Raw genomic sequence first — 27,677 nt, 5'->3', positions numbered from 1 at the left:
AACCTTTTAAATTAGCCAGGGCTTTAACTATTAAATTATTTGACTGCAGAAGACTCTTAAAAATCACAAAAGATCAGACACCATATTATTTGTGCTACATTAGCAGTCACTGAACCTGAATCCTCGCCTCCCGTAAGTCACTAAAAATAGAACTCAATGCAATTCAGGGAAGGGTGTAAACTATGGTGTCCTCCTTAAAGCAACAGTTTCATTTAGCTGAATGTAAAGATTTTTATTCCCACATAAGTAACTAACATTATACTGAAGTAAAAAACAAAATCACAGGGCACAAAATTCTGCTGCACTATCTTTTTTTTCTACACCATTACTTTCCTCAAACTTTTAAGATTGGCCAATTAACTCAATTACCTAATTTCCGTACTATTTACAGATAAATGTATTTAAGGTTTTGTGGTTGTCTTCATACAACAAAATTTTCAGTTGTGAAAATTTTTTCGACTAACCTATACAAACTCTTGCCTTAACTAAAATTTTGTTTTGATAGTATCATCTCAAAATCTTAATTTAATAAATTACCACACAGTGAAGAAAATTAGCAACAGCCTAGAAGCTTCCCACTGTGGACAGCAACTTCAAATTCAATCAATACCTACTATCCACCAACAACTGGTAGCTGACACACTGGAAAAGCTTGATCACAGGCTCACTTGCAATCTTGTTGATCCACTTTATCACTTATAAACAATTATCACTCTTCAGTCTCTCACCAGTTTGAGAATATGTTCACTTAGTACTACTGTCAAAGCCATCTCTCTCTACAAAAGCTGAAAGCACTTTTGTTCTTGACTGTAAGCTGCAGCCTGCTACCTCTAGCTGTCACAACACATTGTGGGGTCATGCCACGAACCAGGTGAGGAGCTGAATAAACTCTGATACTAAAGCACTGTGTCCCCTCTTTCCAAAAAGCACCAAGGTAGATCAAAAGTCCAAGTGTGGATCACAGCCCAGCCCAAGAAGCTGTGTCAGCACAACTACGACAGCAATCTGCAAGATACTGAGGACAGTACCTTCAACTACTATTGGAAGCAAGAAGCTTCAGCATAGGCGACTGCTTTCTCAACTGACATATGCTTAATCTGTGTGTCAACACAGGGCTATAAGAAATAAAACAGATTTGCCTAAACAACGTTTGGCTTTTGAAGTTTGCCTCCAGTATTGGCACCATTGTGGACAGATACCTTGTAGCAGGATGAAAAAAATTAGTCAAAGCTGTTGCTGTTACTCCCCCCAGCTACCAGAACCACTCTCCCGTGAAGGTTTGCAGCCTAGTGTATTAGAATAAAACAAAGTCAGATCAGGTTACCTTTATCAGCTGGACAGAAAATTGCAGTGACTCAGGAGTTGACTCACAAACAGGTCCAACATAGTCCATAGAATCACAGAATGGTTTGGGTTGGAAGGGACCTCAAAGATCATCTAGTTCCAACCCCCCTGCCATGGGCAGGGACACCCTCCACTAGACCAGGTTGCCCAAAGCCCCATCCAACCTGTCATTGTAACTGCATCAACACTTCCACAACTGAACAGAGTAGTGACAGTGTGGCAACAAATCTGATAAGCGACTACCAATCTTCACCCTATCACATCACTGAAAAAGTTGCAAGCCATTACATTTTTTTTTCCCCACAAATGAGAACTCATAACAATGTGCTGCCTAAACAGTCCATTAGATGGTTGGCCCGTTTCATTTGTACATTGTTTTCCAGTGGGTGTGTGTTCAAACATAAATACAAGAGCACATACACATGCTCCCTCTTTTCAATCACTTCTAGCTGATCCTGGAGTCCCACTCTCAGTGTGAGCAAAAGCAATGCCCGAAGTCCCTCATACCTACAGCTAAATTGTCAGCTCCTAAATTTCCACCAGACCAGACTGCCAGTTCCACCCTAATGTCTTCAAGTAGCTGAACCTCTAAATCAGTGACATGAGCCCAAATATCAATGCCAAGTCCTTCTGGTTGTCTGAACCACGGAAGCACATCTCTCTCTAGGCAGGTTTTTACAGGCTGAATCCCTAACATGACAGCCGCCACCTACTCCATCTACGTGTCCAGCCCCACGTCTTCTACAGACAAAGCCATCACAGCCTCCCACTTGTCCCTCACAAATAGAGCCCTCCAGCCTCCACAGGCTCACCCTAAATCTTATGCTTGTAGTCAAGCTTAGACACCAGTCACAAAAGACACATCTTTCCTTGCTGCCTGAATCTCTAGCCTCAGTTTCTCTCTGTTGAGCCCCTTGCAAGTTTCCATAAGCTGAACTCAGTTCCCCCACTTCCTACGTATATACCATCCCCAAGATTTCATCACTAAGTCACACAGAAAGTGGACACTCAACCCTCTCTCCTCTTCCAGGCCACCTTTGCTTTTAAATCCCACACAACTCGCACTCCCTGCGCACAGGCACACATTCAACCACTCTCCCCAGGCCGAGCTTTCCCAGACTCGCGAGAGGAGCCCCCAGACCTCCCGTGCCACGGCCACAAAACCCCACTCATCCCACAGCCCCGCACAGGCTCCAGCCCTATCAACACCAAAACCCCAACGCAGACGCTCCCGTCGCCTGCCCAGACAGGCCAAGCCCCCGCCTCAGCTTCCCCACAGCTCACAGCCTTTCCCGCCAGCACCCTCCCGCCCTGCTCCCCTCCACACAGACCCCCGGGCCACGGACCCCCGCCCTGGACCCCCCGTCGACAGGCAGGCCGCCCAGGCCCCACCGCCTCGGCACAGCCCCGGTTCGGAAACCCCGCTGCGCCCCCCCCGCGAGCTGCCACCGCCCTACAGAAGGATACTGTCCCGACTCCAGTAAACGCCGCCACCCGGCCCACCGGCCACCTCCGCCATCTTGAAACAACCGCCACTCCCAGAGTGCCCCCCGCCGCCCCCCCACCGCTCGCCCCCCATTGGCTGTCCGCGCCGGCTTTCGCCCTGCCACTGCCGGGGACTGCCGGCACGCGGAAGACAGGGGCATGCTGGGAGTCGTAGTCCTCCGAGCGCGGGCTGACGGGGTCACTGCGCGCCGGCGGAACTACAGCTCCCGTCAGGCCGCCTCATGCGTCCCGCCCGCCATAGGCCGACCGAGGCATCGGCCGGGAGAACTACTACTCCTAGCGCACCTCGCGGCGCAGCCGCGGCTACAGGGTGGGAGGGAGGACAAAAAGGGTTATGCTTCTCCGTCCCCCGCTGCGAACACACACACACACGCCCCCATCGGTCTCGCCGCTGTACTGGGGCGTTGGCGGTGAGGGGAGCCGGGCAGGGGCCTGCGGAGGATGGAGGAGAAGCCCTCCGCCAGCATCAAGCCCTACCTGGACAAGCTCACCCTGGGGGTCACACGGATACTGGGTGAGTGGTGGTGTGCGAGAGCCCCTCGGGCCTGCCGTGGGCCGGGGCACCGGGCGGGGTTGCGGTCACTCGGTTGTCACGGAAACCGCCCGGAGGCGGGAACGGGCGCCTCCCTCAGCCCTCGGAGTGGGGGTCCGGGGCGGCCCTGCCAGGTCCCGGCCCCTGCCCCGGCCCGAGGTCCCAGCCCCGCGGCGCTTGCACCAGCGGTGGGGCCGGGCCTGGCGGGGCGGGGCCCGGGCGTGGCCGCCCGCGGTAGCCCTGCGGCCCAGCACGGCCGGCAGCCCCGGGCTGCGAGGTCTGGGCTCCTGCAGCAATGGCAACCACGGCGCTGCTGGTTAAACCCCAGTCACACGGTGTCTGTCAGTTTTGTCAAGGCCTCTCCTCTGGAATTACATTGCTGTCCTGCTTCTGCGGTCACACACAAAAACCTTGTTTCCAGCATTTGAATCAATGGCAGAAATCCTGAATATCGTGACTTAAGAAAGCCCTACAGTTTCAAAAAAAAATCCAAGGAAGTGGTGTTTTATTCAAAATCATGCATGAATTTTAGCCTGTGTTGTAACATAGGGTTAGCAGGTAGTGTGCCTGATGTAAGGAGTTCAGTTTGGTGCAGTGTTCTGCAGAAGACTAATCTGTGAAATCTCCTCAGGATCAGCTCCCCATAAATAGTCACCCTGCAGCTTATTCCCCTACCCTGGGACTTTTTCCACAACATGCTCTGCTTACCGTCTCTGTTTTTTGCTCAGATCTTGAGCCTACTCACATCCCTGCAGTTCCCTTTGAAGTTCAGCAGGAATGCAAGGCATTCAATATCTAAAAGTAAGGCGTCTCAGAAAAAACTTTATTCATGGAAGTAGAATCACAAGAATTGATGAAAGTATTCGCATGTGTAAAGGATTTTTATCATCAGACCTTTTATCTGTCAGCAGCTTGGGGCACAGAACTATCATATTTGTATGGATGGAAAGCAATACATCTATCCCAAGCCTTGCATACGACAACATTACAAGTTGAAATTCCAGAACTTCTTTCTATTAATTTTAAAGCCAAAAGTGACTGCTGTAATTACCTCACCCAGCTGCTGTATTGCAGGACAGTGAGTTTCATCTGGTAGCCTAAGTGTATTGCTAATTGCACATGTTTGTAGATATCTGCTCAGGCAGATGAGATTAAAAGATCAGAGCAAAATTCTTGCCATGGGCCTCAGTCAGGACATGGTTTCATCCTCAGTCTCTGTTCAGTGTTCTCTTACTGACTTATCTTTGGACTTCTTGGAGGTTTTTTTGTTTGTTTGTTCTCCAGTTGTGAGGTCAGGATAACGTTATCGTTCTACCCTGTGAGAGCGTTTAAAAGGTTAAACTACTGGCAACCGTCATGGCAAATGCTTCTTTGAAGCAGCTCTTTGTAAAAAAAAATTCCTAACTCTGTCCATATTTTCACCACCCAGGCTCAGATGTATGAAATCCGCATGATGTAAACTATGTCCACAATTAATGATGCCATATAAACTGTTTGGAGTAGATGTTTTATTTACACTGGCAAGACATGGGAGTGCAGGTTTGTCTCTGGAAGTCCTGTAGCACCCTTTCACGTGGAAGGTGTTTCCCGGTTTGTGTTCGGGTTTTTTTGTTTCTCTGTATCTCTGACAACTTGCATTGTGCAATACAGCAATGCACCCCAGTCCATTGTTGTGATGTTTTACTTTGATTCTTTTCTCCATCTCTCCACTCCTTCTGGAAATTTCACATATTTTTTCCCGGTGAAGTAATCCAAAGCATGTAAATTGTGCCACCATATTAATTAGAGATGCTGAACTAATTCAGAAACATTACCAATCTGTTCAGTGATTGTTTCTTTCACAAATCAAAGGATATCTCATTCAGAAAGATGTCTTAGTAGTTTGCAGCACTAGAAATTATCTTATTTGGAATCTTCTTATGGAAAGTCTCATGAAGCCAGTAGATACTTTTTTGCCTACCATAACATAAAAGCAGTAATGGGCTTTTAACTCTCTTGAGTTTGTGAAACATTTTTTTTCAAAAGATAGAAATGATCATGTAATGAAACTCAACATACTCCTTTTAAGCAAGAAAATTTCGCATGTATAGTATATGGGAGATTGAGGCCCAATTCTCCAATAGCTTTATGAAGAAATATTCATGTCACCATTTAAAAAAACCCTCCTTTAAACAAATTCTATATATGAGGTTGGGGGGGAGGGCATTGTTTTGGTTTTTTATCTTGTAGTCTCTGTGGAAGTCCCTACAAGGTGGGAGATTTCTTACAAGCCTTATGGAGGTTATAATTTGAGGAAAAAAGAGAGGCATCTTTCCCATTGCCAGTATGATACATTTTGCTAAAGTTCTATGACTAATAACAAATTCCAGAAAGAATGATTACTCACAACTACATCTGAATGGGAGGTGTTAGCTGTTCTGGACTGCCCAGAGCAGGACCCTACTTCACTATTTCCAATCTTTATTAGATAAGAATGTAACTATTCAGACATGTAAAAAAAGATGTGGAGAGTTTATCCAACTTATAGGCAGTATTAGCAGTACCGTAAGGACTGATAATGCTGTGATTCCCTGCTTCAGCATTGTGTCAGACCATTACATCAACTCTTTCTGATTAATACTGCAAAGCATTTTTGGAAGCTTCCAGATGAAGTGTCCGAAAAATAGGACAGATTGTACTGTGATCTTGATGCAGAGGAGTTAACAGGGAGGAGTATCCTGAACTAATTAAGCTTTATCCTATATCTTTTGTCTAACCTAGGTGGCTTCTTCGTTTCTTCCATCTGGAAGAAGAAGCAACCCATGGCAGACAACTTCTTTTCCTCATTAGTGTTTAGTGGAGCTCCCATCCATACCTATGCACATCTGTTATATGTGGTCTTCAGTTTACCCACAGGATATTTTTAATATAACATTCAGGCTTTTAAAACAGAATTTCTCTTTCTTTTGATCTTGGATTTGGTTCAGACTTCTTTAGAAGTTGCAGTTCTCCTGTTCCTAGACATCTTCTTTGACTGATACAATAAACTTCCATCATGCCAGCCAAGCCATTGTGCGTGATGAATTAAACATCCCTGCTGTTTTCTTTGATCACAGAAATAAAAATTACTCTGTTATTATAATCTCTTAACTTTTCATAAAGCTTTCATAGCTTAGATGGAAAAGACCGGTTAGATCATTGATTCCACACACTTCTTTAGAAGCAGAATACCTATCGACAGCTTATATTTGAGCAAGAGACAGATCCCCCACCTTGCATCTACCTATTTGAAGTGAAAATTGACAAAATATCAGAGTCGTCTGTATGTTGGGACCCCACACTAGATTACCTAGATGACCTACTGTTTTTATTTTTTTCTTTTTCTTGTCTTATCTTGGATTTTGGTTTTCTGGTGCTCTGTTTTGTCTTTTAAATTGTCTGACAGTGTAACAATCAATACTTCCAATTAAAGCAAAGTTTAGAGGTCCTGAAACTGAGTGCTGCTCTTCCACCAGCAGAACAGATAAGGGCAACGCCACCGCTAGAATTAAAAGCCCAGTGCTGGAGATAAAAAGCAAACCAAAGTTCTCTAGTGCCTGCCTTTCCTGTCTAGTGCACTGTGTATGTTTTACCAGAAAGCAATTAGAATGTGTGTGACTGCTTTGGGAGCCAATACTCTCACAGCAAAGCCAGTCTTGAAAGCCCTGCATAGTGATCACTTCTACTCCACGGCCCTGTGCTGGGCTTGCAGTTCCCACAACAACAAATTAGTAGTCTTTCTGGACCTGATCCAAAGTGAATGAAGTGAGTGGGAACTATTTCAGTTAGCTGTAGATGAAGCAAAACATTATAAAAAGGTAAGTGCAATAGTAAGTTGCACGTGTCCAGCTGTGATTCCAGAGAACTGATGTGTATTTATGCCGGTCCCTTCAGCAGGATCAGATTCTGCATCTGGTCAAACCCACTGAATCCAGCACGGAAGGGTGCTCCTCTTTGTGGATTACGGTTGTTAGCAATTCATGGCAACGCTGCACAACATCTTGTGTCAAGGTGAGAATATCCTACCCAACTAAAACCACAGGGCATGCTTACAAAGAAAGATTCATCTCTTTCCTAGAATTTGCCCAGTAACCCATCGCTGATGTCTTCATGAATCCTCTGCAAAAGATCACACCTTGAATACAAAATGTGTGTGTAAGGGTATATATTTCTATAAAAAAGATCAAAGGATGGCATCATGTGCAGTAGTAGGCATCCTCATGCCAAGACATGCTGAATACAGTTTCACATAAAAAAAGAAAGTGACTGCTTGGTCACCAGCACAACGATTGCAGTCATTAATGCCTTTTCCCCAGCTGTCTGTCAGGTTAACTTGCAAAATTGTCTGGCTCACAGTGTCAAACATGCTCCTCTTTTTTCCTTTTAGAGACTTCTCCAGGAGTTGCTGAGGTGACATTTGTGGAAAAGGAGCCAGCTGAACGCCACACAATCACTTCATGGGAGCAGGTGAGTATATTCATGATAATATTGCAGTGCAGTCAGTCAGAACGTGCAGCAGCCCATAGAGATGTCAAATGCAATGGCTACCTTGTGTTTGTTTGTGAGACAGCCTGCTGCCAGGTTTGATGCACCGTGGAGCCTAAACAGATTTATTTTTTTTTTAAATCAAGTATTACTCCATGTTTTAGGCTATCACATGCACCTGATCTGTTAGACAAACTTCATGAGTGTGGATATATTCAGAATGACTACTCTAAGAAGAAATCGTGTAACTGCAGTAGGCCGCAGCAGTGGTGACTCAACAGAGAACATTGTTCTGACTTAGGTCTGAAACCATTTTCCAGCTCTCTTTGAGACAAAATGAAGAAGCTCTTTATTATATATGGCCATTAAAGGTAAAGGCCTCAAGCTGGAAAATACCACTGAGCAACCCAGTTCATTCCAGTTATCTGTTTCTCTTTTCAGTCTCAGCTATTCACTTCCATTTCTCATAGCCCCTCCTTCCACCTGCTCTTTGGCTAACTGACCCCATCTTTTGGCCAAGGCATGTTCCATTGCCTCTTCTAGAAGACTATGAAGGACACATGCTACTTTGACTCCACATTAGCTGACCTACATGACCAGAGGGCTCCCAAATACTGTTGTGTGACTTTGCTGGGCAGAGATGGCATTTTTGGGCCTGTTTTTTAATATATATGTGTTTATCAGTCCCATGACCATGGGGAAATAACTGCTTTCTAGACGTCACTCATATCTAGGGAAGGGACAGTAGAAACTGACTGGCCTTTGGCAAGGGGCATGGCAGAGGATGGAGTTGAGTGAATCTCTGCTCCAACCCTAGCTATGCCCTAATGCACATGCTCCCAGAGACTTTGCTTGTTACCACTAGATAAAATAACTTCCCCTTTGATGACACCTTGCCATTTACAGTTTTTCCTAAGCAGTGCGAAAAAATTTGCAGGAGTTGTAGTAACGCCCTATTACTGATCTTTATCAAGAATTTATAAATCCAGGTCACAATGTATGTGCTGTAAACCTGTGTTATTTACTGAAACTTGTACAGTAGCCAGCAACTCCGGTCAGGCAGAAATGTCTGGTTTTTCAGGTTCATGTGACCTGTTTCCTGATGTCCTGTAGCTATTGTTCAGGTGTCAGATTAACTGGACTGGAAAGTCTGAGGCACCCTGACTGTGAACCAGCTCAGCTCTGGGACAGCAGAGTGACATTCGTTCACTCTTCTGTTCAGTGGAGAGAACTGCTTCTCCTGAACACAGTATTGCTCTCATTTTCACATTCTGCTTGTCCTCTGAACTAAATTGGATGTTTCAAAATTTGAAATGCTGTAACCAAAAGCACTTTGGTCCAAAGATGTCAAAACAAAACTACAGTTTTCCCACCCCCCTCCACCCAGTAATAGACTGTGTTAATTGTGGAAGTAAATGGTGAAAATTAAGTAGATACAGTTGAGCTGAACTGCTAATGGTGAAGGACTTTGCTATCTCTCTCTTTGCTTTTGGTCCCAATTGTATTGACAAAACCTGAAATCTGCCTTCTTGAATTAAAAGATAACTATTTTCTTTTTCCTTGAGCTTTGGGAGTGAAGTCTGATATCTAACACAGTCCGCGCAACTCCAGTATGTCCTGCAGTGATGATTAAGTGCAAAGCACTCAGCACCTCACAAGGCCCTTCCAGGGTGAACTTGCACGTCACTTTTCCTCAAAGTCATCCTACTTGAAATTGAATGAAGTTTATGTGTACCGTGTTTTTATGACTCTTTGGTTTGGGTTTTTTTGTAGCCACTAGATGGCAATACTTATGCATGTAATCATTTCTCCATAGTTCAGATTTTTAACAAGATCTCGTCACAGTCTATATTTTTAAGTCCCCTCTACATCTTTGGTTATGAAACTATTTGCAGGGATTTTTGTGTGATGTAGGGAAAATTGGTCAAACTATTCCCAAAATTACATTGTTTTTCTCAAAAAAACTCTCTTTTCATCGAGACTCATCAAATAAAAGCTCTATTCTTAAAAAATTAATTTTTTTTACATTTTTTTTCTAGAAGCAATTTTTCCAGTCCCATTTCAGTTTGGTAGTGAAAAGGTATTTCTTCTGAGAGAAAATCTATGCTATTCAGAAATTCTTAAAAGAAAATCAACATTTTTTTAAATTATGAATTATTAAAATTATATTCTCATAATGGTAGCAACATGAAATTTTTTTAGTCCATCAGCTGTTTGTTAAATTGGGCTGTGCCCAATGTGCTAGTAATTAACTGGATACTTCAATGGAAATTTTAAAATCTTAGATCAGCTTATTGAATGTCCGTTAGCTGCCATGAGGCTTTGCAGGGGAAGGTATGCTTCATGACATTAAGACGGTAGGAGAGCAGAAGATACTTTTTCCAAGGCTTTCTGTAGAGGCAGAAAGAGCTGTTAAGTCTTACATTTCAGGAAATCAAACCTGAAATCAATCCTGAATATTTTACTGGAAATCAGCACACTTACAAGAATATTTTGGGTATATGATTGTCAAGTGTCAATACTAACTAGGTAGCATTGCTTCCCCAAAACTTTAAAGCTGTTGAAAATATTTCAATAAAAACAGGTAATTTTTTCACCTTTCCTGATATTTAGATCTGCCAGGATGTTATCTTTTCCCCAAGAAAGTGAGACAAGCAATAGAAGGGAGAGTAGAGACAGAGTTACCAGGTCACTGGAACACCAGTGCTATTAACTATATATTGTCCTGTGAACCTGTTGTCACTCCTAAAATTAGGCTGGTGACTGCCCTGCTCCCCTTCACGTGCAGTTTTTAAAAGTAGGTGTTATACTAAAATATTGCTAGGAGGCACTCTGGGATCTGCAGTGTCAGACAATGTCTGAACCACATTTTCTTTTTGCCCTAACCAGAAGAGAAACAAGTCACTCATATAGTTGTTTTGGCTTTCAAAAAATAGAAAATTGCATTCTGTTAGGAGGAGCTGGAGGTCTCAGAGCTCAGCACCTCAGCAGGCCAAGCAAAATGAAGGGGGTCATTTTGCTTGTTCCTCTAATTGGCTTGTTAGCAGCATCTGAACTGCTCCTAGTTGGCTGTAAGCAATACCTGACCATCTTGTTGCTGGAGCATCGATATTCTACAACTCTGCATGGGAAATTTGTTGTTTCTCCTTATGCACTTTGTCTACAAAGATTTATTTTCCTGTAATAAAACCATTAAAAAGCCCTGAAGCAGTCTGGTGCTTTCCTGTTGTGGACTGTATTAGGCTGCCAGACAATTTAGAAACTTCTCTCACCATGTAAATCTCGGTGGGAACTGCAGTGGTGGTTTCTGGCTAGAAGTCTTCCTTGTTGCTTCTATGCTATCTCTTTCTGACTAAAAAACATGCATACAGGCATGTGCATCCACAAGGGTCCTTCTTTCCATCCTCCTTGTAATGTCCTCCCTCAGCATTGGGCAAACCTGCCACCCCTGATGGCACAGGGATCTGCCCATGTTAAACCTGCTTTGTGGCCCTGACCATGGGAGAGGCTGAGGAGTGGATCCAGCAGAGCCAGTGCATGAGGAAAGGTATATTTCTTTGAGCTGCATAACAGAGGAGAGGCTGGAGGACTTTTGAAAGGTGGATGGTGTTTCTGACACAGCGTTCCACTCCTGTGGGGCCTTATAATATGCTGATTAAAACATTTGCTACACATCACTGTCCTCAAGACAATTGCCAAATCCTGTTCTATGCTGTGCGGGACAGGTCTACCCCAGCGCCGTGCCTTTTGAGCCAGGAAGTCCAAGCAAGGTGGTTTCCTGGGAGCCCACCTCAGATGAGGTTTATAAAAGGTGCAACAAGAATGTCTTCATATCTTATATAAATTAACATCTTTAAACTGGCAACTAGCGCAGACCAGTCATGAAACAGCATGGCATTAGGGGGAGAGAAAGGTGGCTACTGATGTGCTCTGCTATGTGGAAGCCTTGAGAAATGACATAAATCCCTTCCTTCTCTCCCCCAAAGTTGGATAAAACTCATTCAGTTTTTTAGAGAAGTCTCTCTAGAGCGATATGCTTTGGCAGCCAACATGGCTTCACTCAGGGCAAATCATGCCTGACAAACTTGATGGCCTTCTACGATGGGGTTACAGCATTGGTAGATAAGGGAAGAGCAACTGACATCATCTGCCTGGACTTGTGCAAAGCATTTGACACTGTCCCATATGACATCCTTGTCTTTAAATTGAAGAAACATGGATTTGACAGATGGACCGCTCAGTGGATAAGGAATTGGCTGAATGGTCACACTGAAGGGGTTGTGGTCAATGGCTCAATGTCCAAGTGGAGAACACTGACGAGTGGTGTTCCTCAGGAGTAGGTCCTGGAACTGGCACTGTTTAACATCTTTGTCAGGGACATGGACAGTGGGATCGAGGGCACCCTCAGCAAGTTTGTGGATGTCACCAAGCTGTGTGGTGTGGTCAATACACTGGAGGGAAGGGATGCCATCCAGAGGAACGTTAAGAGGTGGGCCCGTGTGAAACGTACAAAGTTCAACAAGGCCAAGTGCAAGGTCCTGCACGTGGGTCAGCACAATCCCAAACATAACTACAGGCCCGGCAGAGAATGGAATGGAAGCAACCCCAAGGAGAAGGACTTGGGGGTATTGATTGATGAGAAGCTCAACATGACCCAGCAGTGTGCACTTTCAGCCCAGAAAGCCAACCGTATCCTGGGCTGCATCAAAAGAAGCGTGACCAGCAGGTCGAGGGAGGTGATCCTGCCCCTCTACTCTGCTGTCATGAGACCCCACCTGGAGTACTGTGTCCAGCTCTGGGGGCCCCAGTACAAGAAAGACATGGAGCTGTTGGAGCGAGTCCAGAGGAGGGCCATGAAGATGATGAGACGGCTGGAACACCTCTCCTGTGAGGACAGGCTGAGAGAGTTGGAATTGTTCAGCCTGGAGAACAGAAGGCTCTGGGGAGACCTTATAGCAGCCTACCAGTACCTGGAAGGTACTATGGGAAGGCCTACAGGAAAGCTGGAGAGGGACTGTTTATCAGGGAGTGTAGCGATAGGATGAGGCGTAATGGCCTTAGACTGAAGGAGAGTAGATTTAGATTAGATATTAGGAAGAAAATCTTTCCTGTGAGGGTGGTGAGGCACTGGCACAGGTTGCCCAGAGAAGCTGTGGATGCCCCGCCCCTGGAAGTGTTGAAGGCCAGGTTGGATGGGACTTTGGGCAACCTGTTCTAGTGGAGGATGTCCCTGCCCATGGCAGGGGGGTTGGAACTAGATGATCTTTGAGGTTCCTTCCAACCCAAACCATTCTGTGATTCTATTATTGCTGTCCATTTCTTTATCATATTTGCTTGGGAGGCTTCGTTACAACAGTGCTTTAAGTGAATTGCCATATGTCAGTGTTTTAGCTCTGGATCCAGCACTGATCAGATCTTGGCAGCAAGGCTACCCTGGTTCTAATGTTCTTCTCTTTCCTCAATGGACTGTGCTTTCCTGGGAGACTATTTGGGCATATTATGGTCAATAAACAAAAGAAGTAGACCTCACACACCATATTGGGCACTTGGGATATTTTGTTTTATGAGCTGATGAGTGGAACTAGATGACTGGAGTGAAAACAGCTGCTTGCCAAGGCTGTGGTTAAGCCAGTTCTGGCACGTTATTAGGAATATTATATTTTATGGGGCTGGAGATCACAACCCTGGAAACTACCAGTTGAGGAGGAAGAGTACAGAGCTTGAGAAGCCATTTTTAATATGTAGTAGTGGCTAGTTTCTCTGACTCTGAAAAGATCACTGTTTTGAAGTCATAGGATCATGTGGCTAAGCATTATGACAGATCAGTCAATCCTTTCCATCAAATGGGAGAGGTGGATACTAGTGAAGCTTTCTGTATAGAGGCCTTTTCCTACAGATCCCAGATTTGCTCTGCGTTTTCCACCCATGTATTTTGCACCATCATTTCAAAAGTCATGCAAAGGGATATGGTTAGGAGAATCCTAAAATAAAGTGGGGAGGGCAGCCATTTGGAGAAACATGCACATGCTGATCTTTCCATCCAGAAAAGGAGGATTCAGAGCAGAAGGCCTATCCAGATGTGATTTTTTTTTCCTTGTCTTAATCAGCTACATTTCTTAAATTGGGCTGCACATGGATTGTGCTAATATTTAAAATGATACTGGAAGTTTTAAAATCTTAGATTTTGTCATCCCAATGGATCTGGTTCTCCTGCTTAGAGGAGAACACCCACTAAAGTCAAGAGCTGTTCCCATATGTATTTTTACTGCTGGGGTAGATTAGTTAAAATTGGGGGGGTTTGAAATGGGCTGAAAGTGCTGTCTGAACATTTGTACTCTTCTGAGGCTTTGCAGCAGGTCTGTCATATTTTCTTTCTTCATAGTTTTAAACTTAGTCACTGCGCTTGCAGCTACAGCTTAAAATTGGAAGTGGTGAAAGCACAGCATGAAGTTACAAATATTTAGGACTGAGAAGAACCCACAGATGAAGGTGTGTTTGTTAAAGGCATTTGAAGAACTTCAGATATGTTCATGTGGCTTGGGAATCTCCTGATGCTTACCACCAGGGCCTCAGCCATCAGCAGACTCTTATCAAAGGACAATAAATTCTCCTCAAAACAAAGCTTCTACAGTATCAGATTGTCTCCTTTAATACCTGTCGCCTCTGAAAATTTTCCCTACCTGGCTTAGGAAAGCACTGTGCTAGCAACCATGCTGCTGATGGGGCAAGTCAAGTGACCTGCTCTATCACAAGCTGCAAAGCCATTAATATCTGGGACTTGTCAGGACCAGTCTGGCACCATAAATAGATATGCTTAGGAAGTAAGTAAACACGCAGGAGTGAAGGTTGTGGGTGGGTTAGAGGGTCCTTGCACAGCATATATGCCACAGTTTAGGGGACAGGGACTGTAACAACTCAAAGAAAGTGGCTGTGAATAAGCCTTTAACAGGCAGAAGGGCTGCTCTGGTCCTAGGGGAGGGAGACAGTGTGGACACGAGAGGCCAGCACCTTCACTTGCTCATGCCAGACACTGATGACAGAGGGTGGTGTTGCAGCTGGATGCACAGCTGGCAGGTAGCTCCTGATAGAGGCATTGAGGCAACATCAGGGCAGATAACTGGATATGCACAAGTTGCAGACATGGGGAAGAATCTAATCAGCATCTCTTGAGATGTTACAAATTAATGCCCCAAGTGAAGCAGAGCTACATGAACTGCATGTGCACGTTTCTTTTCCTTAGCTACTGGTTACCAGAATACTCTACCTTTATTTTGTGAGACTTTGAATGTTACATTTTCTGGGAGCTGTGGGAAAGTAGTCCCAGCAGAGACACAGTATTGGAAAGCTATTAACATCTGACTGCTCTGCTTTCTCCAAATTAATTCTGTAACTGCTCCAAAACCCACCCAGGCCTCTGAGGCCAGGCTGTGAATACCTGCCTGAATAACACCTTGATCTGTGACAGGGTAAGCCTATATGAGGGACAGCACTACTGACCTCTAAATGTTCTTGACATTTGTAATTCTATCTTTTCTGGTTTTGAATGTCAAACTCACTGCACAAGGAGCAGGCCATGTCCAACAGCATGTCTTTGGCTGAATGAAAGAAATACATCTTTTTTAGAAAAGGCTGAAAATCCTGTCACAAAAGTACTTGAATTATTAGACATGCTAGGCTGCAAATCTCACATTATTTATCCATTTTCCCTGTAAAATGTAGCTCCCGAAGTCCTGTGATTATAAACAGGTTTCAGACCAACATTTTAAAGAAGAAGTTGTCTATCCTCCTGGTTTAATGACAAAGCTTGACCCTCAAGGGGCTTATTTGTGTCTTTGTTCCTGAGCAAATTTAAAATCACATGGGACTGAAAAGGGAGAATGACCACAAGTTACACCTTGGAGGTTCAGACTGCACTTAGGTAAACTTTTCCATAAGGAGTTTGGTGCAGCCCTTCGACAAGTCAACGCAGAGATTCTGGAACCTGTATCATTGGGCACTATCCTGAATTTTGGAGTCTGATTCTTTTGGAGGGTTGAGGTTGATGATACTTTAAATGTGAACTCACTTCAAGCTTTCTCAATCTTTTTTTTTTCTCTAAAACAATTACAAACAAAACAACAGAGAACTCCTTTAGTCATGCATATTGCTTGTCTTCTTAAAACTGACAGGCTTCTCTACTGTTTCGTTTTGTGTTCTTCCCACTTCAGCAGGAACAGAGGATCGATGGTCTGCAGCCAGTCCTGTTACCAGGAGCAGTGCCTGCATTTGCCTATAGCTTCTTGTTGTTCTGAGGATTAAGCCTTTAACCTTCCTTCCTCATATTTGTTGCTTAACTGAAGAGTCTAAGTTAATAAAGACTCCTTCCACAACCAAGATAGGTGTAGGAGGAGGGTCCTGGTTCTTAGAATCACTCTCACCAGCTCACTGGAGTTGCTTCCTTCACTATTGGCTCGAAGGAAGCAGGCCAAGTGCTGAAGTCCAGTGGAATGAAGCCAGACCAACAGGTCTGTGAGACTAGCTCTGTGTCTGTTTGCACACATATTCTTTGTTAAGTGAAATGTCAAACCTCCTTGAATATGTGCAACTACTGAGCCTATGCTTCTCTCACCTAGTTGGAACTGAAAGCCCTCAGAATAAAAGAGTCCTTGTGCAAATACTATTATATGTGCTCTAGTGGAACAGGTAGGTTTAGTTTTATTTCACTTAAACCAAAACTTTACTCTTATAAGCCATGTATATGAAAAAGCTGATTGCTCTTATGTATGTGATCTTGGAGTGGCTGGTAGTGTCACAGGATAATATGTATTCTTAGTTGCGGAACAATCCTGTAATAACCTTGTGATGACTGGCTGCTCATTGTGAAATTTTCCCAAGTCATCTTTGTTAATACAGTAGCACAGACCCAAGAAATATGCAGTTTTCTTTCAAGGTTCCAGGATGATATTTGAGCTGATCTGACTCATCTTGGAGTTGAGCAAAACGTTTGGTGGCAAATGTTTCTGTAGTGATATTCAGCTGCTCTTTGAGTTTGAGGCACATTCTGCATTCCCCCATAACATTTTAAGTGTCTTGTGATTTGCAGAAGAACTCCTGCATATTGCCAGAGGATTTAAAGAACTTCTATCTGATGACCGATGGCTTCCAGATGACCTGGAGTGTGAAGACTGATGGTGAGTCCATGTGTTCCTCTCCACCAATACCCCTTTCCTTTGCAGACTCTCTTTAATTTCAAACTTACTTTCTGCATAGCCAGTACACATCCGTCAGTATCCTACGTTAGTCTGAGCAAAAGCACAAGCACCAAGTAATTTTGAATGAAAAATTCCTTAACTTGAAAATAAAATGAAGTAGTTTGTTTCTGCTAGACGGCTTGATTGGTGACTACAGAAAAAAAATAAGTGAATAAATAAGTGAATACAATTCTACATGGCATCGTAGACTATTTTAGAGACATCCTGGTGAGGAAAAAAAATGTAAGTGCACATTAGAGGTCCCTTCTGATACAACATGGCAAAATCTGTTGCTTGCATGTGCTGGACTTCCACAGAAAAGGCATGTACACAGAACACTGGCTAGAAAACAAACAAGTCTTCATGACATAAATACCATTCTGTAATATGCTGGCCATCTGTTGACACTTAGATTTAGGTATGTAATTTAAATCTAATACCTAGACTCGCTCTGTAGTTCTTGGAGAGAGTAGCAGCTCTAGCACACTATCCTATCATAAAGCCTTAGGAGGAGTCACCCTCTGATAATGCCTCTTTCTCATTAAAACATGTATGTACGTGCCGGAGCCTGATTCTGCTTTCCACCAGCTAAAGTCTGGTCATTGCAGTTATTTCTGGAGTCAGTGTTGGAGGTGAGAGCAGGACTGAGCTTTATTGCCCATCCTTGTTTTACAAGAGTCAGTCTGTTCAGTCAGGGCTCTGGAGCCCTGCAACTGTTACCCTGATTCTTAGTTCCTTCCAGTGAGGTTGTCAAATTGGGCTGTGGACACCGCTCGCCTCAGGAGATCGGTGTCAAATACGGGGTTTTCCTCAGGAAGTGGAATTTCATTTCAGACACAGTTGATGTCAGGACTCTAGCACCTGCACTGAGTCCCATCATGTTTCAAGTGGCAGTTAATGTGACCTCTGAAAGACTCTTGTTTTCAGGGCACACAAGTGCACAGAGACCAAGGCAGCTCACATAACTGTCTTGTTTGAGCAAGCATCCAGTAGTGCCATCACACTGGCACATGGCTGAACGGGGTGCATGTTGACTTGATGTCTGGTAACATTACTAGTCCTCAGAAGGTGAGACATGTGACAAGTCCTCAAGCATTCATTGAGGAACACCCACACACTGATAAAATCCTGTGTTGGAGTGGGAGCCAAGGGGATGCACCCTGAGCATGTACATAGGGTGGAAGAGGACAAGCTGCTCAATAAGCTGTGAATGGGTGGGGTGGTTTCTGGTAGGAAGGACAGCAGCATGGAAAAGAGTTTTGAGGAGGTGGCTGTAGTTAGCCAGGAATTTTAACAGCCAATTTCACAGGACTGACCTAACAGCTGCAGCACAGCCTTAGTCAGCAGTGCAGTTCTCATACCTGCACAGCTCTGAGATGGTGTGGCATCACCTGTAAGTGTGATTCCATGTTTGAAAAAGCCTAATTTTTGCTCCTGTGGAGCCTGACTGGGTTAAGTGTCCAGGCCTGCTAGGTATACCCATCTCTTCTCCCTCTCTATGTTTTAGAAGAGGTTGAGCTGATGTGTGGAGGAAAAAGAAAGACCTCCTGTGCTTTCCTGATACTGGATGTGATTAATGATCGGTGTCATTGCAGATACCCCAATGCCCCTGGGCTCCATGGTGATTAATAGTGTCTCGAAGCTATGTCGACTTGGGGGTTCCCCTATGTACACTCTGCCTAATGCACCAACTCTCGCTGACCTGGAAGATGACACAGATGAGGAAGGTAAGGTCCCGTTAACAGGCTAGAAAATGTGCTGTCTCTCATCCTTTTTGCTCTCTTAGGGAAATGTTAGGATATAGCACATGGATATAGGAACAGAAAAGGCCACTCCCAAGTGGATGGGGTTTTCTTTGTCTCCTGGGCCAGATCTACTATATGTCCTATTCCCTACAGTCTTGAGAGGTAGACCTGTATGCTGTGAATTTCGTGGGGATTGTTAATGCTGCCAATCACTAGTATTATTTAATTACTCTCTTAATAGCATGGCAGTTCTCCTGTTCTGCCTTTTCCCTATTTCAGTTTTTAACTGAGTCTTCCTCCAGTGATTCAGCTTCTAAAGTCTTCGTGTGCTTATGGTGTTACATGAACAAAAGATAACAGTTTTTGTCTTGGTAGTGAAAAGACAGCTGGATATGCTTTTTGGAATTGGAAAAATAACTGTGCTAAATACATGTAAGTGTGAGGTGGCACTAGAAAATGTGTGTTTCCAGACTGCCTAAAAATGCTGAGCGTCCTGCAGTTTGGAGAGAAAAAGACAAAAAAAAAAAGTCCACTCTTTCTCTTACAGTCTAACAAGACTGGAAGAAGATGATAAGAACAGAGTTAGGTGTCATGCTGACTCCTTAAAAAATTGCTATGTGATTTCAGTCTTATCTCTGAATCTCTGTAGCACTTGTAGCTTCTAAATGTGGCTGAAAGTTTCTTTTTGCACATTCCAGCTTGGCTGCAGTCCTGATCTTCTACCCATTGTAATGAAATGGGCCATATTCTGCTTCCATTTAGTCACTCAGACCTCCACTGATGTGCTTATAAGATACACTGAGAAAAAGTTACATCCCCACCAGTGTTCTTATCCTGACTTTCATGGAAAGCTCTTCTGACGAGTACAGCTCTTATGTCTCCTTTCTTCCTCAGCAGCATTAGAATTCAAAAAATTATATTCTGCAAGAACTTGCAGCAACATGATCCCAAAATGGTCCTGTAGAAAGGCTATGTGGTGGTTGTGGGTCAGAAGTCAGATGTGAGTCAGATCGTGTGGCTATTGAGAAGGATGCTGATGTCACACTGGAATGTATGAAGAAAATTATATGTCTCTAAGTTCATCAAAGTTTCTGCCAGAGAAAAAGAATAAAATGTTCTCTTTGTCCTCCTTAGAAAAAAAATAAAGTAGGGCAAAAAAGAGATTGTGGATAGAACAGGAGTAATGGGCTTCAACTGCAGCAAGGAAGATTCAGTATCCGCATAAGGAAAACTTCTAAGTGATGATGATGGATTTGGGTTGATTGCCTGCAGACTGTGGCATCTCCAACACTGGAGGACTTTAAGAAAAGATTAGACAAACACCTCTCAGGAGTGACATCTGTAAAGCTGATTTTAGTTTATGCCAGGGAAGGACTAGAGGGCAGTTTGATGTCTTTTTTCAGCCATCAGATTTTGACTCTGTGGTTTGTTTTCCTACTGGACATTAAAATTTTTCTCACCTTTTTTTTAACACAGGGAATTTAATCCTTTCCAAGAAGTAAAAATAAAATAGTTTGATGTAGTTCTTCCTCAGCTGATTTATTAATGTGTCAAGTAGATTGACTCTTTGCACCTGAGTCACAGTCAGTTTTCCAAACATGTTTCATGAAGATTTTTTTCTGGTTTCAGGTAATGGAGACAAACCAGAGAAGCCACACTTTGATTCTCGTAGTCTTATCTTTGAATTAGACCCATGCAATGGGAATGGGAAAGTTTGTCTTGTTTATAAGCACGCTAAACCAGGTAAGACTGAAAAGAGCAAAGTTAGCCATCTCTTGTTGTGGATTGTGTCTGGAGGCCACATGCATAGAATCATCTTACATTTCTGATCTTCTTTGCAATTTGTAGATGAACATTTACTGGGACATCCTGTCTCTACTGAAGTCAGGGGCTAAACCTTACAGAGACTTAAGTGGAGCTAATGTTTTCCTTCTTTTTAGTGTTTGAATCTGAGTTATAACTTATGATTTCTTCATGCGTAGCATACTTGCATACTGAAACAGGAAAGTATTCACGTATGACCTACAATCATGTTGAAATAATGCAGAAGGCTAGAGCTCAGTCACTAATATTTCTCTGGTTACTTGTATGTCTCGGAACAATTCCCTGACATTTTGATGAGAAAGGGTGTAACGCTGCTTAGAAGCAAAGGGTAGATGGTAAAAAAGGCCCTTAGCTGATTGAGACAGACTTAGACTGGTTCTTCCACCTTGTGCATGGATGCAGAGCCTCTAGGTACTAACTAGGTCAAAACTTGGCAGGAATGGTTGAACAGGAGAGTGAAAGATGTGAGCCGAGCTATTCCTTCTGACAGATACACTGAAAACTGCCATCAGTCAAGGATTAGTGAAGTACCTGAGTCACTTGCATAGTAGTTGTCATCTGACACAGTGCACAGGTCACTAGGTGTAGGTGGATACACGTATGTTTGCTGGGGGTGTGCAACTGTGATATACCTGTTCTTGAGAAAACCCTTCGGTTGTTATCTGGTGTCTTTCATTGGGTGTGACTACAGCTCCCAAGGCAGAAGCTTCTTGCTTGTCCTCTTGCCCATCAGTCTTAGCAATTTCAGCATATGCAGTGAATAACCTGGGCAAGGGGGGAGCGTTGTTTACAGGTGTTGATGTCAGCACGGGGGCAGGCAGTGTGTTTAATTGACAATGTTTGGCATCTCTGTTTCCCTAGTAAAATCACTTCTTTTTATGCTCCGAAGGATGTCACCACCATAGAAAGATTTGATCACTGTGGAAAGATTTTGCAGAATGTGTTTTTGTTGGCAGCACACACTCCCATGACTTCCAGACTCTGGACTCTATTCAGTAATCCAGATGACTGACAATTGAGTTAGTTGCTTTTTACTTTGTGGGGCAGATAAATGTTTGCCATAATTGTACTTTGAACTTGCAGTACAAAGTTGCTGATGTCCAAGCATGTTCCACGTAGAACATCAGTCCCAGGTTGGGAAGGAATAGCATTGCATCCATTTTACAATGTGGAAAATTATTATAATGGCTACTGCATGAGTATTTTTAGTAAGGCTTGGAGCAGAACCAAGTCCTTTTCAGTCCCCATCCTCTATCCATTAAACCACATTGCCTCTGGATAGTCATCTATGTTAGTCAGGGAGACTGCATTTTAGAAGCTGCAGCCTTTCTGATCAGTATGTTGTGTCTCCCACCTGACAATGGCCAGGGGTTGATCTTATCACTGCAAAGCAACAGTGTAATTTGTGTTTGTTTTGTGCTAGTTGTCTCCCCAGACACAGAGATATGGTTCCTGGACAGAGCTCTGTATTGGCATTTCCTCACCAAAACCTTCACAGCCTACTACCGCCTGCTCATTACCCACCTGGGTCTCCCACAGTGGCAGTACGCCTTCACCAGCTATGGGGTCAGCCCCCAGGCCAAGGTAGGACAGCAGGATCCAGCTTGTCGGTATTTCACATAAGTATAGACTGGAAAAACATCTTCCCACCTTTTGACAAGCAATCTGTAGGCTCAAGTGGGCCTCCCTGGTGAGCCATGGAAGGGGGCGTGAGTCTTTCCCCTACAGCATGTTAAAAGTCATTTGTTTATGTTAGTGAATTCACTAACATTGTGTTAACTCTGCTTTTCTCACCCAAGTTGGGCTCTACCTTTGACCTCTAATAGCAGGTGGTAGAACCCCAATTATTTCTTTACTTTCTTGACTCTGAACCAGCCTCCACTTCCATAACTGCTGGAAAGTGAGGAGGTGTAAAGCCACCTCTCTAGATCAGTTTTCTGGGCATAGCACTGAACAAGAGCCTACTGCTCTCTGGGTGGAAAGTCCAGGTACACATTAAACAGAAGCCCAGAGGAAGACTATGAGCTTGAGCCTTGACAAGACTATTAATTCCTTTGCATCCTTCTCGGTCATGAAGGCATGCCTTGATAAATATGATGCCCCAAAAGGGGCAATTTAAATAGCAGCAGTCCTAGCAGTAGTAGTAGGAGAGCTCTAGGTACAGCCTCATGACCATTCTAGCCCCTTATTATTAAAATTGCTATTCTGATCTGCCAGAACCCTGCTATTAGAGACTCCTGCCATTCCTCTGTGCTTGACTGGGCCTTCAGCCCTAATCGTGCTTCCACTTTGTGAGAGGTTGAGGAATGGATCCGACAATACTACTGAACACAGCACATAAGCCTTTGCAATGTCTGTGCATGTTGGCAAGGCCTGGCAGGTCTCAGTGAGTGTCTTGCACTTCACACAGACATGGCAGCTGTCTTACCAGCATGACAGTCCTTGGTCCTGCCTCAACCCTCTGCGTACATCAGAACTACTCACTAAAATCACTGCCGACTTCCCATTTATCAATGGCCATAGAATTTGGCTCTTTGTATTTCTGGTGTCTTCCCTGTTACACTGTGCTCTACCTTATCAGTCAGGGCTGTGCTCATGGTTCTCTAAGATGTGCCTGTGCTCTGCCTTTCTGTAACTTTCCTGATAGAATATTTTATTATGTTCAGTATATTCACAAACCTTAGTGAAATCATTCATGTATTCCCTAATCATTTGCAGCCTCTGTTAGTTAAAATCCTCCTAGTATGTTAACCATTATCATTTTTAGAGGTCTTCTATATTAAAGCTGTTTTCCATTAAGCAGTACATGAATAGATTGCCATCTACATTTTGGTATTGATCTTTTATCTTGTTCAACACTTTGCTGATGGTTTCAGTGGGATTTCTAATACCATAACCCCCACAGTTTTATTTCCTGACTTCATCAATGGAAAACTGATAGAAAAAACACTAAGAGATGAGAACTGCTGGGCATAACATTATGGTGGCATCCGGGAACCAAAAAAAATCGTGGTCACTTCTAGATGTAAAACCAGGCTGAAGAGAAACAAAAACAAAGAGTTAAAAAAACCTGCATTATTGTATGTGTGAAGGGAGGGAGGCTATATTTTGAGAAGTTCAACTAGTTTGGTTCCAATTTATAAGCACTTTTAAATTCCAAGGTTTTTTAATCTTTTCTGCTTCTCTGAATCTAAATAAAAGTGGTTTAGTTTCATCCCCTCCCTTTGCTTTTCCTCCTGTGGTTTAAATCAGGAGTTGCTCCTGATAGGAGTTACACTGCAGGAAAGGTAGTGTTAGGTTTGTGCCTGGTTCTCCTCTTCCCTGCCTGGAATGTGGGGCAGTTCCAGGGCTGTAGCTGTAGCTGTGTCTTGTGTATCCTTATCACAAGGCACTCTGCACAGTCCTGTAAGCTGCAAACTGATAAGTGGTGTATGATTAAAATCAGTTCTCAGGGGTGAGGGGGAACAGGGTGGAAATGTCTAATTGCAGTTTGATTTTAACCTCTTCCTTCCCCATCCTGCCTTTCAGCAATGGTTTAACATGTATAAACCCATAACCATCAACACAGCTCTCCTCTCTGAAGAAGCTGATTCCTTTGTGAACAAGCTGGACCCCAATAAGGTATTTAAAAGCAAGAACAAAACGCCAGTGATCAAAAAGAAACCACTTTCCCAGGCAGCAGGCTCCCAAAAGAGCCACACAAGCATGACCTTCTCCAAGACATCCTCACCAGCTGGGAATTCTTCAAGGAAGTGAGACCCGCAGGTCTGACCCTGGACAACATCTGCAATAAGCTTTGATGTTCCCTGATGCAGAGTCTCAGTGGTTCAGATGAAGTTCCTTGTGCATGAATAGATGTGCCCATGGAAAACACATGGTAGCATTTGCATGAAATACTGCCGCAATGTACTTTGACATGGGAGGGAAATAGTTCCTGGAGACTACGAAAAAAACTTGAGACATTGATTTTATTCCCTTCTGCTTGCAGCATGTACTTTTCAGAGGGCATGAAGAAGCCCTTGATGTCACTGCGCCATAGGAAAGCTTTTGTTCCTGTGCAACTACAGCAGTGAAATGAAAGCCAATGTAAGTCACTGTTACTTTAATAGACCCATGCTGAAATAGAGTGTATGAAGCTGTTTCTGCCATCTCCTTTGAAAGAAACCTGTCCTGACCTTGCATGCTATGGAAGCAGGCTGGAACCCACTGAAAAAAGAAGTATCTTTCTGCTTCAGACATAATCAAACTCCGCACTTCCCTGTGTGCTCCTTCCAACTTCTTCTCTGACATTCGTGGTACAAAGGGACCTGGGCCTTCCATGTCTCTGCATTGGCCTAGTCACTTGCTCTGCAGCCCAGACTACTCCTTGGCTTTTGTGCCATATCTTTTTGGATAGTGACGTCTGTGTGATGTCCTTCCCAATAAGCCTGAAGGCAGGCATAAGCTGCAAGATCCCTCATTGCCTCTGCTTTCTCGTCTTGTGTGAACTGCTGAGCCAGGGCGGGTCAGTGGTGGTAAAAGTCCCGTAAGCCAGGAGGACCCCTTGGTTTGTCACATAGTCGTTTGCAAAGTTGACCATTCAAACAGCCTTTATCACTTTTCAATTGGGCAGGATCTGACCGGGGGCCACTGAGATCCTACAACCTTAGAAGCCCCTGATGCTGTTTTCTGTACTGTAAGTTTTCAGGTTAGAACTGCACTTTAACCCATTCACTGCTAGTTTTCTGTTACATCTGATTGTTTCCATTACTTTTCTATGCCATTCTATCTTCTTAGATGTGCTGGAAATACATGGTAGCAACCAACACATTTTGTGCCTAAGCAGGGAAGTCAAAGTCACCATCTTCAAAGAAGCATTAATTATTTAAACAGCATCATCTTTTCTTTATGAAACAGTCACATAATTACATAAGACAAACCTACCTCACAGGGATGTTGTGAGGCTTTCACAAGTATTTGTATGGCTTTCAGAAAGACAAAGCCACCCTGTAAGTGCTTAATAGTATTTTAATAAAGTATTTAATATTAATAAAGATTTTAATATTTTCCTCCAGAGTGATTGAAGATGCTTTTGGGAGCACATGCACAAGGATGTATGGTAAGAGCAGGGTGCAGGCTGGATTGTTTGGGGTTTTTTTTAATGCAGTGGAGAATCTGTCACTGAGCAGGGATGGATTATGGTGTCTTTTAGCTAATCCCATCTTGAGCTACTCTGAAGTTCCCAGTTTAGTTCACATAGACCAAAAGACTCAGCTGTGTGACAGCTGTTCCACTTCTGTCCTGTGCTCTCTGTTCAAAATCTCTGCAGCCATCAGCCCCAGCTCCGGCACGCTTTGCTGGCTTCCAGCACTGCCCAGGGACCACTCTCAAGTGCAGTTGCTGCATTGCTTGGCAGCTGCCCTCTGCCACCGCCAAATGAGGGAAATCCTCTAATGCTCTTCAGCCCTCTTAAGCCAATATGCGTCTTGTGCCAGGTGAAGATGTGCTGTCGCTGCTCTACTAACATGAGGTCAGCTCTAATGAGGAAGCAGAGATGTCAGTACCTTCCACCTCACCCCATGCCACAGTAATACATTAGGAATCCTTTTCATAGTGAGATGTGAATGATCATTAAAGCCAGTAAATGCCATTTTCTGGAATTCTGTGCAGTAGCAATGTTCTGTCACTTCCTACTCTTGGAGATCCCTGGGTTGTGTGTTCACAGTACCCACCCTTGGACTGCAGTCACGTGCTTGGCATACGTACACACTTGCTTAAGCACTTTCTAGTTGTAACCCCCTGGGAACAGGCAGCTTCTGGTACTGTTTTACTTTTAATCCAATGATACCTCAAACTTGTAAGGCTGTTGCAGGCCCAATTGCTTATTAAGATGGAGGTGGCAGAATTCCTACAGGAGCAGGGTACTTTCCCACACTTCTCATGCATTCAGAGTGGAGAAAAGGGTTGGGTTTTGGTTTTGGTATTTTTTGTTTAACTATGTGGGGATGCTGCCACAGAAGTTGTCTGAATCCTTTCATACGGTGATAGTAAAGTCTAGCCTGTCAGTAACACACATAGTTCCGTGACACTGACATGTTCCAGCAGAACTGTGCCAGGATTCAGGAGACGCTGTAGTTTAGTTTACTAATTTTTTGGTGCTTCCTGAATGTTCAGACCAAAAAGAAGAAAAACACAACAAAACCAAGCATGAAAAGCAAAATCAGATTCAGGTTTCTATTTCAGACTGTCCTTGCTCTTGTCTGTGCTCTGCCAAACTAGGTGTTTGCTAGCATGGCAGATTAGCAAATTGAAGCAAGCTTATGCCCCTGATCCATCAGCATAGTATCTACCTCTTACCAAAGAATATTCCAGATCAAAATTTCTTTAATTAACTAATTTGTTTCTGCCACTGTTGGATCCTGTATTTTGATTTCTATGAACATACAGGTATCTGGAGTCTTGCAGCTCTGCTTTGCTTTTCTCCAGTATGTGGCGATTATTTTTTTTGCAGATTTTTTACACAGGGAGATTGAATAATTTCTTTGGGTCACAGACAGGTCTAGCCCTACCCAGATCTGCCCAGTGTCTCAGAGACCCAGTTTACCGGGTTAAGCAGAGTAGGGTTGTAGGTTTATTGAGGACTAGTCCCTCATTTACCACCTGCAGGCTGGAGAAACAGTGTGCTACAGCAGCACCATTGCACATGCCCTTATCCACTTGTTTCCCTTCAGCTGTCAGTCCATACATCCCTATAGGCTTTGCTGTCAAGCCCTTTCCTTGGAGCATATGGCCATCACAGCGTAGAAGTCTCCACCACTGGCTGTCCTTTCTCATTTCCACTTTCCAGGACAGGTTGGTTGTGAAAATCAATGAAGAGTTTGTAGATTAAAGCACCAGCAAGACTTCCCAGAATCGGAGCTGTAAGTGGGACCCACCACCAGTGATGTCCAGCCCTAAAAATGAAAGACAGAAGAGGCAGCTGGTGAGCCAGGCTGGAACCACCACCCTGCTGCC

General features: G+C 43.8%; 3 protein-coding genes across 3 annotated transcripts in view; 1 reads left to right on the top strand and 2 right to left on the bottom strand.

The window, feature by feature from the left end:
• Positions 1-3,105, bottom strand: part of KIAA1328 (KIAA1328 ortholog) — a 179,967-nt gene extending 176,862 nt beyond the window's left edge. The window contains 2 exon segments of the mRNA XM_075741197.1: positions 2,812-2,959; positions 2,962-3,105. Of these exon segments, the coding sequence (XP_075597312.1) occupies positions 2,812-2,959; positions 2,962-3,105 (292 nt within the window).
• A 49-nt stretch (positions 3,106-3,154) lies between these two features.
• TPGS2 (tubulin polyglutamylase complex subunit 2) lies at positions 3,155-25,711 on the top strand. The gene is made up of 7 exons (XM_075741198.1): positions 3,155-3,364; positions 7,788-7,867; positions 16,968-17,055; positions 18,711-18,842; positions 20,490-20,603; positions 22,108-22,268; positions 24,213-25,711. The coding sequence occupies exons 1-7, from the start codon at positions 3,292-3,294 to the stop codon at positions 24,438-24,440; spliced, it is 876 nt and encodes a 291-aa protein (XP_075597313.1). The 5' UTR covers positions 3,155-3,291; the 3' UTR covers positions 24,441-25,711.
• The window catches only part of LOC104641753 (aquaporin-7), a 30,611-nt gene continuing 28,638 nt past the window's right edge, over positions 25,705-27,677 (bottom strand). The window contains exon 7 of the mRNA XM_075741199.1: positions 25,705-27,616. Within this exon, the coding sequence (XP_075597314.1) occupies positions 27,457-27,616 (160 nt within the window). The 3' untranslated portion in view covers positions 25,705-27,456. The remainder of the gene's footprint in view (positions 27,617-27,677) is intronic.

The sequence above is a fragment of the Balearica regulorum genome, chromosome Z, assembly GCF_011004875.1.
Source record: "Balearica regulorum gibbericeps isolate bBalReg1 chromosome Z, bBalReg1.pri, whole genome shotgun sequence".
Taxonomy (NCBI): domain Eukaryota; kingdom Metazoa; phylum Chordata; class Aves; order Gruiformes; family Gruidae; genus Balearica; species Balearica regulorum.
Note: the sequence above shows the minus strand (reverse complement) of the source record. Positions and strands in the feature narration are given on the sequence as shown.

What these genes read in the sequence shown, in the direction of transcription:
- TPGS2 (XM_075741198.1), top strand. Translation starts at nt 3,292, where the DNA reads ATGGAGGAGAAGCCCTCCGCCAGCATCAAGCCCTACCTGGACAAGCTC. An exon ending in TTATAAGCACGCTAAACCAG is followed by an intron (nt 20,604 to 22,107) that starts GTAAGACTGAAA and finishes GTTTTGTGCTAG; the next exon opens with TTGTCTCCCCAGACACAGAG. An exon ending in GGGTCAGCCCCCAGGCCAAG is followed by an intron (nt 22,269 to 24,212) that starts GTAGGACAGCAG and finishes CCTGCCTTTCAG; the next exon opens with CAATGGTTTAACATGTATAA.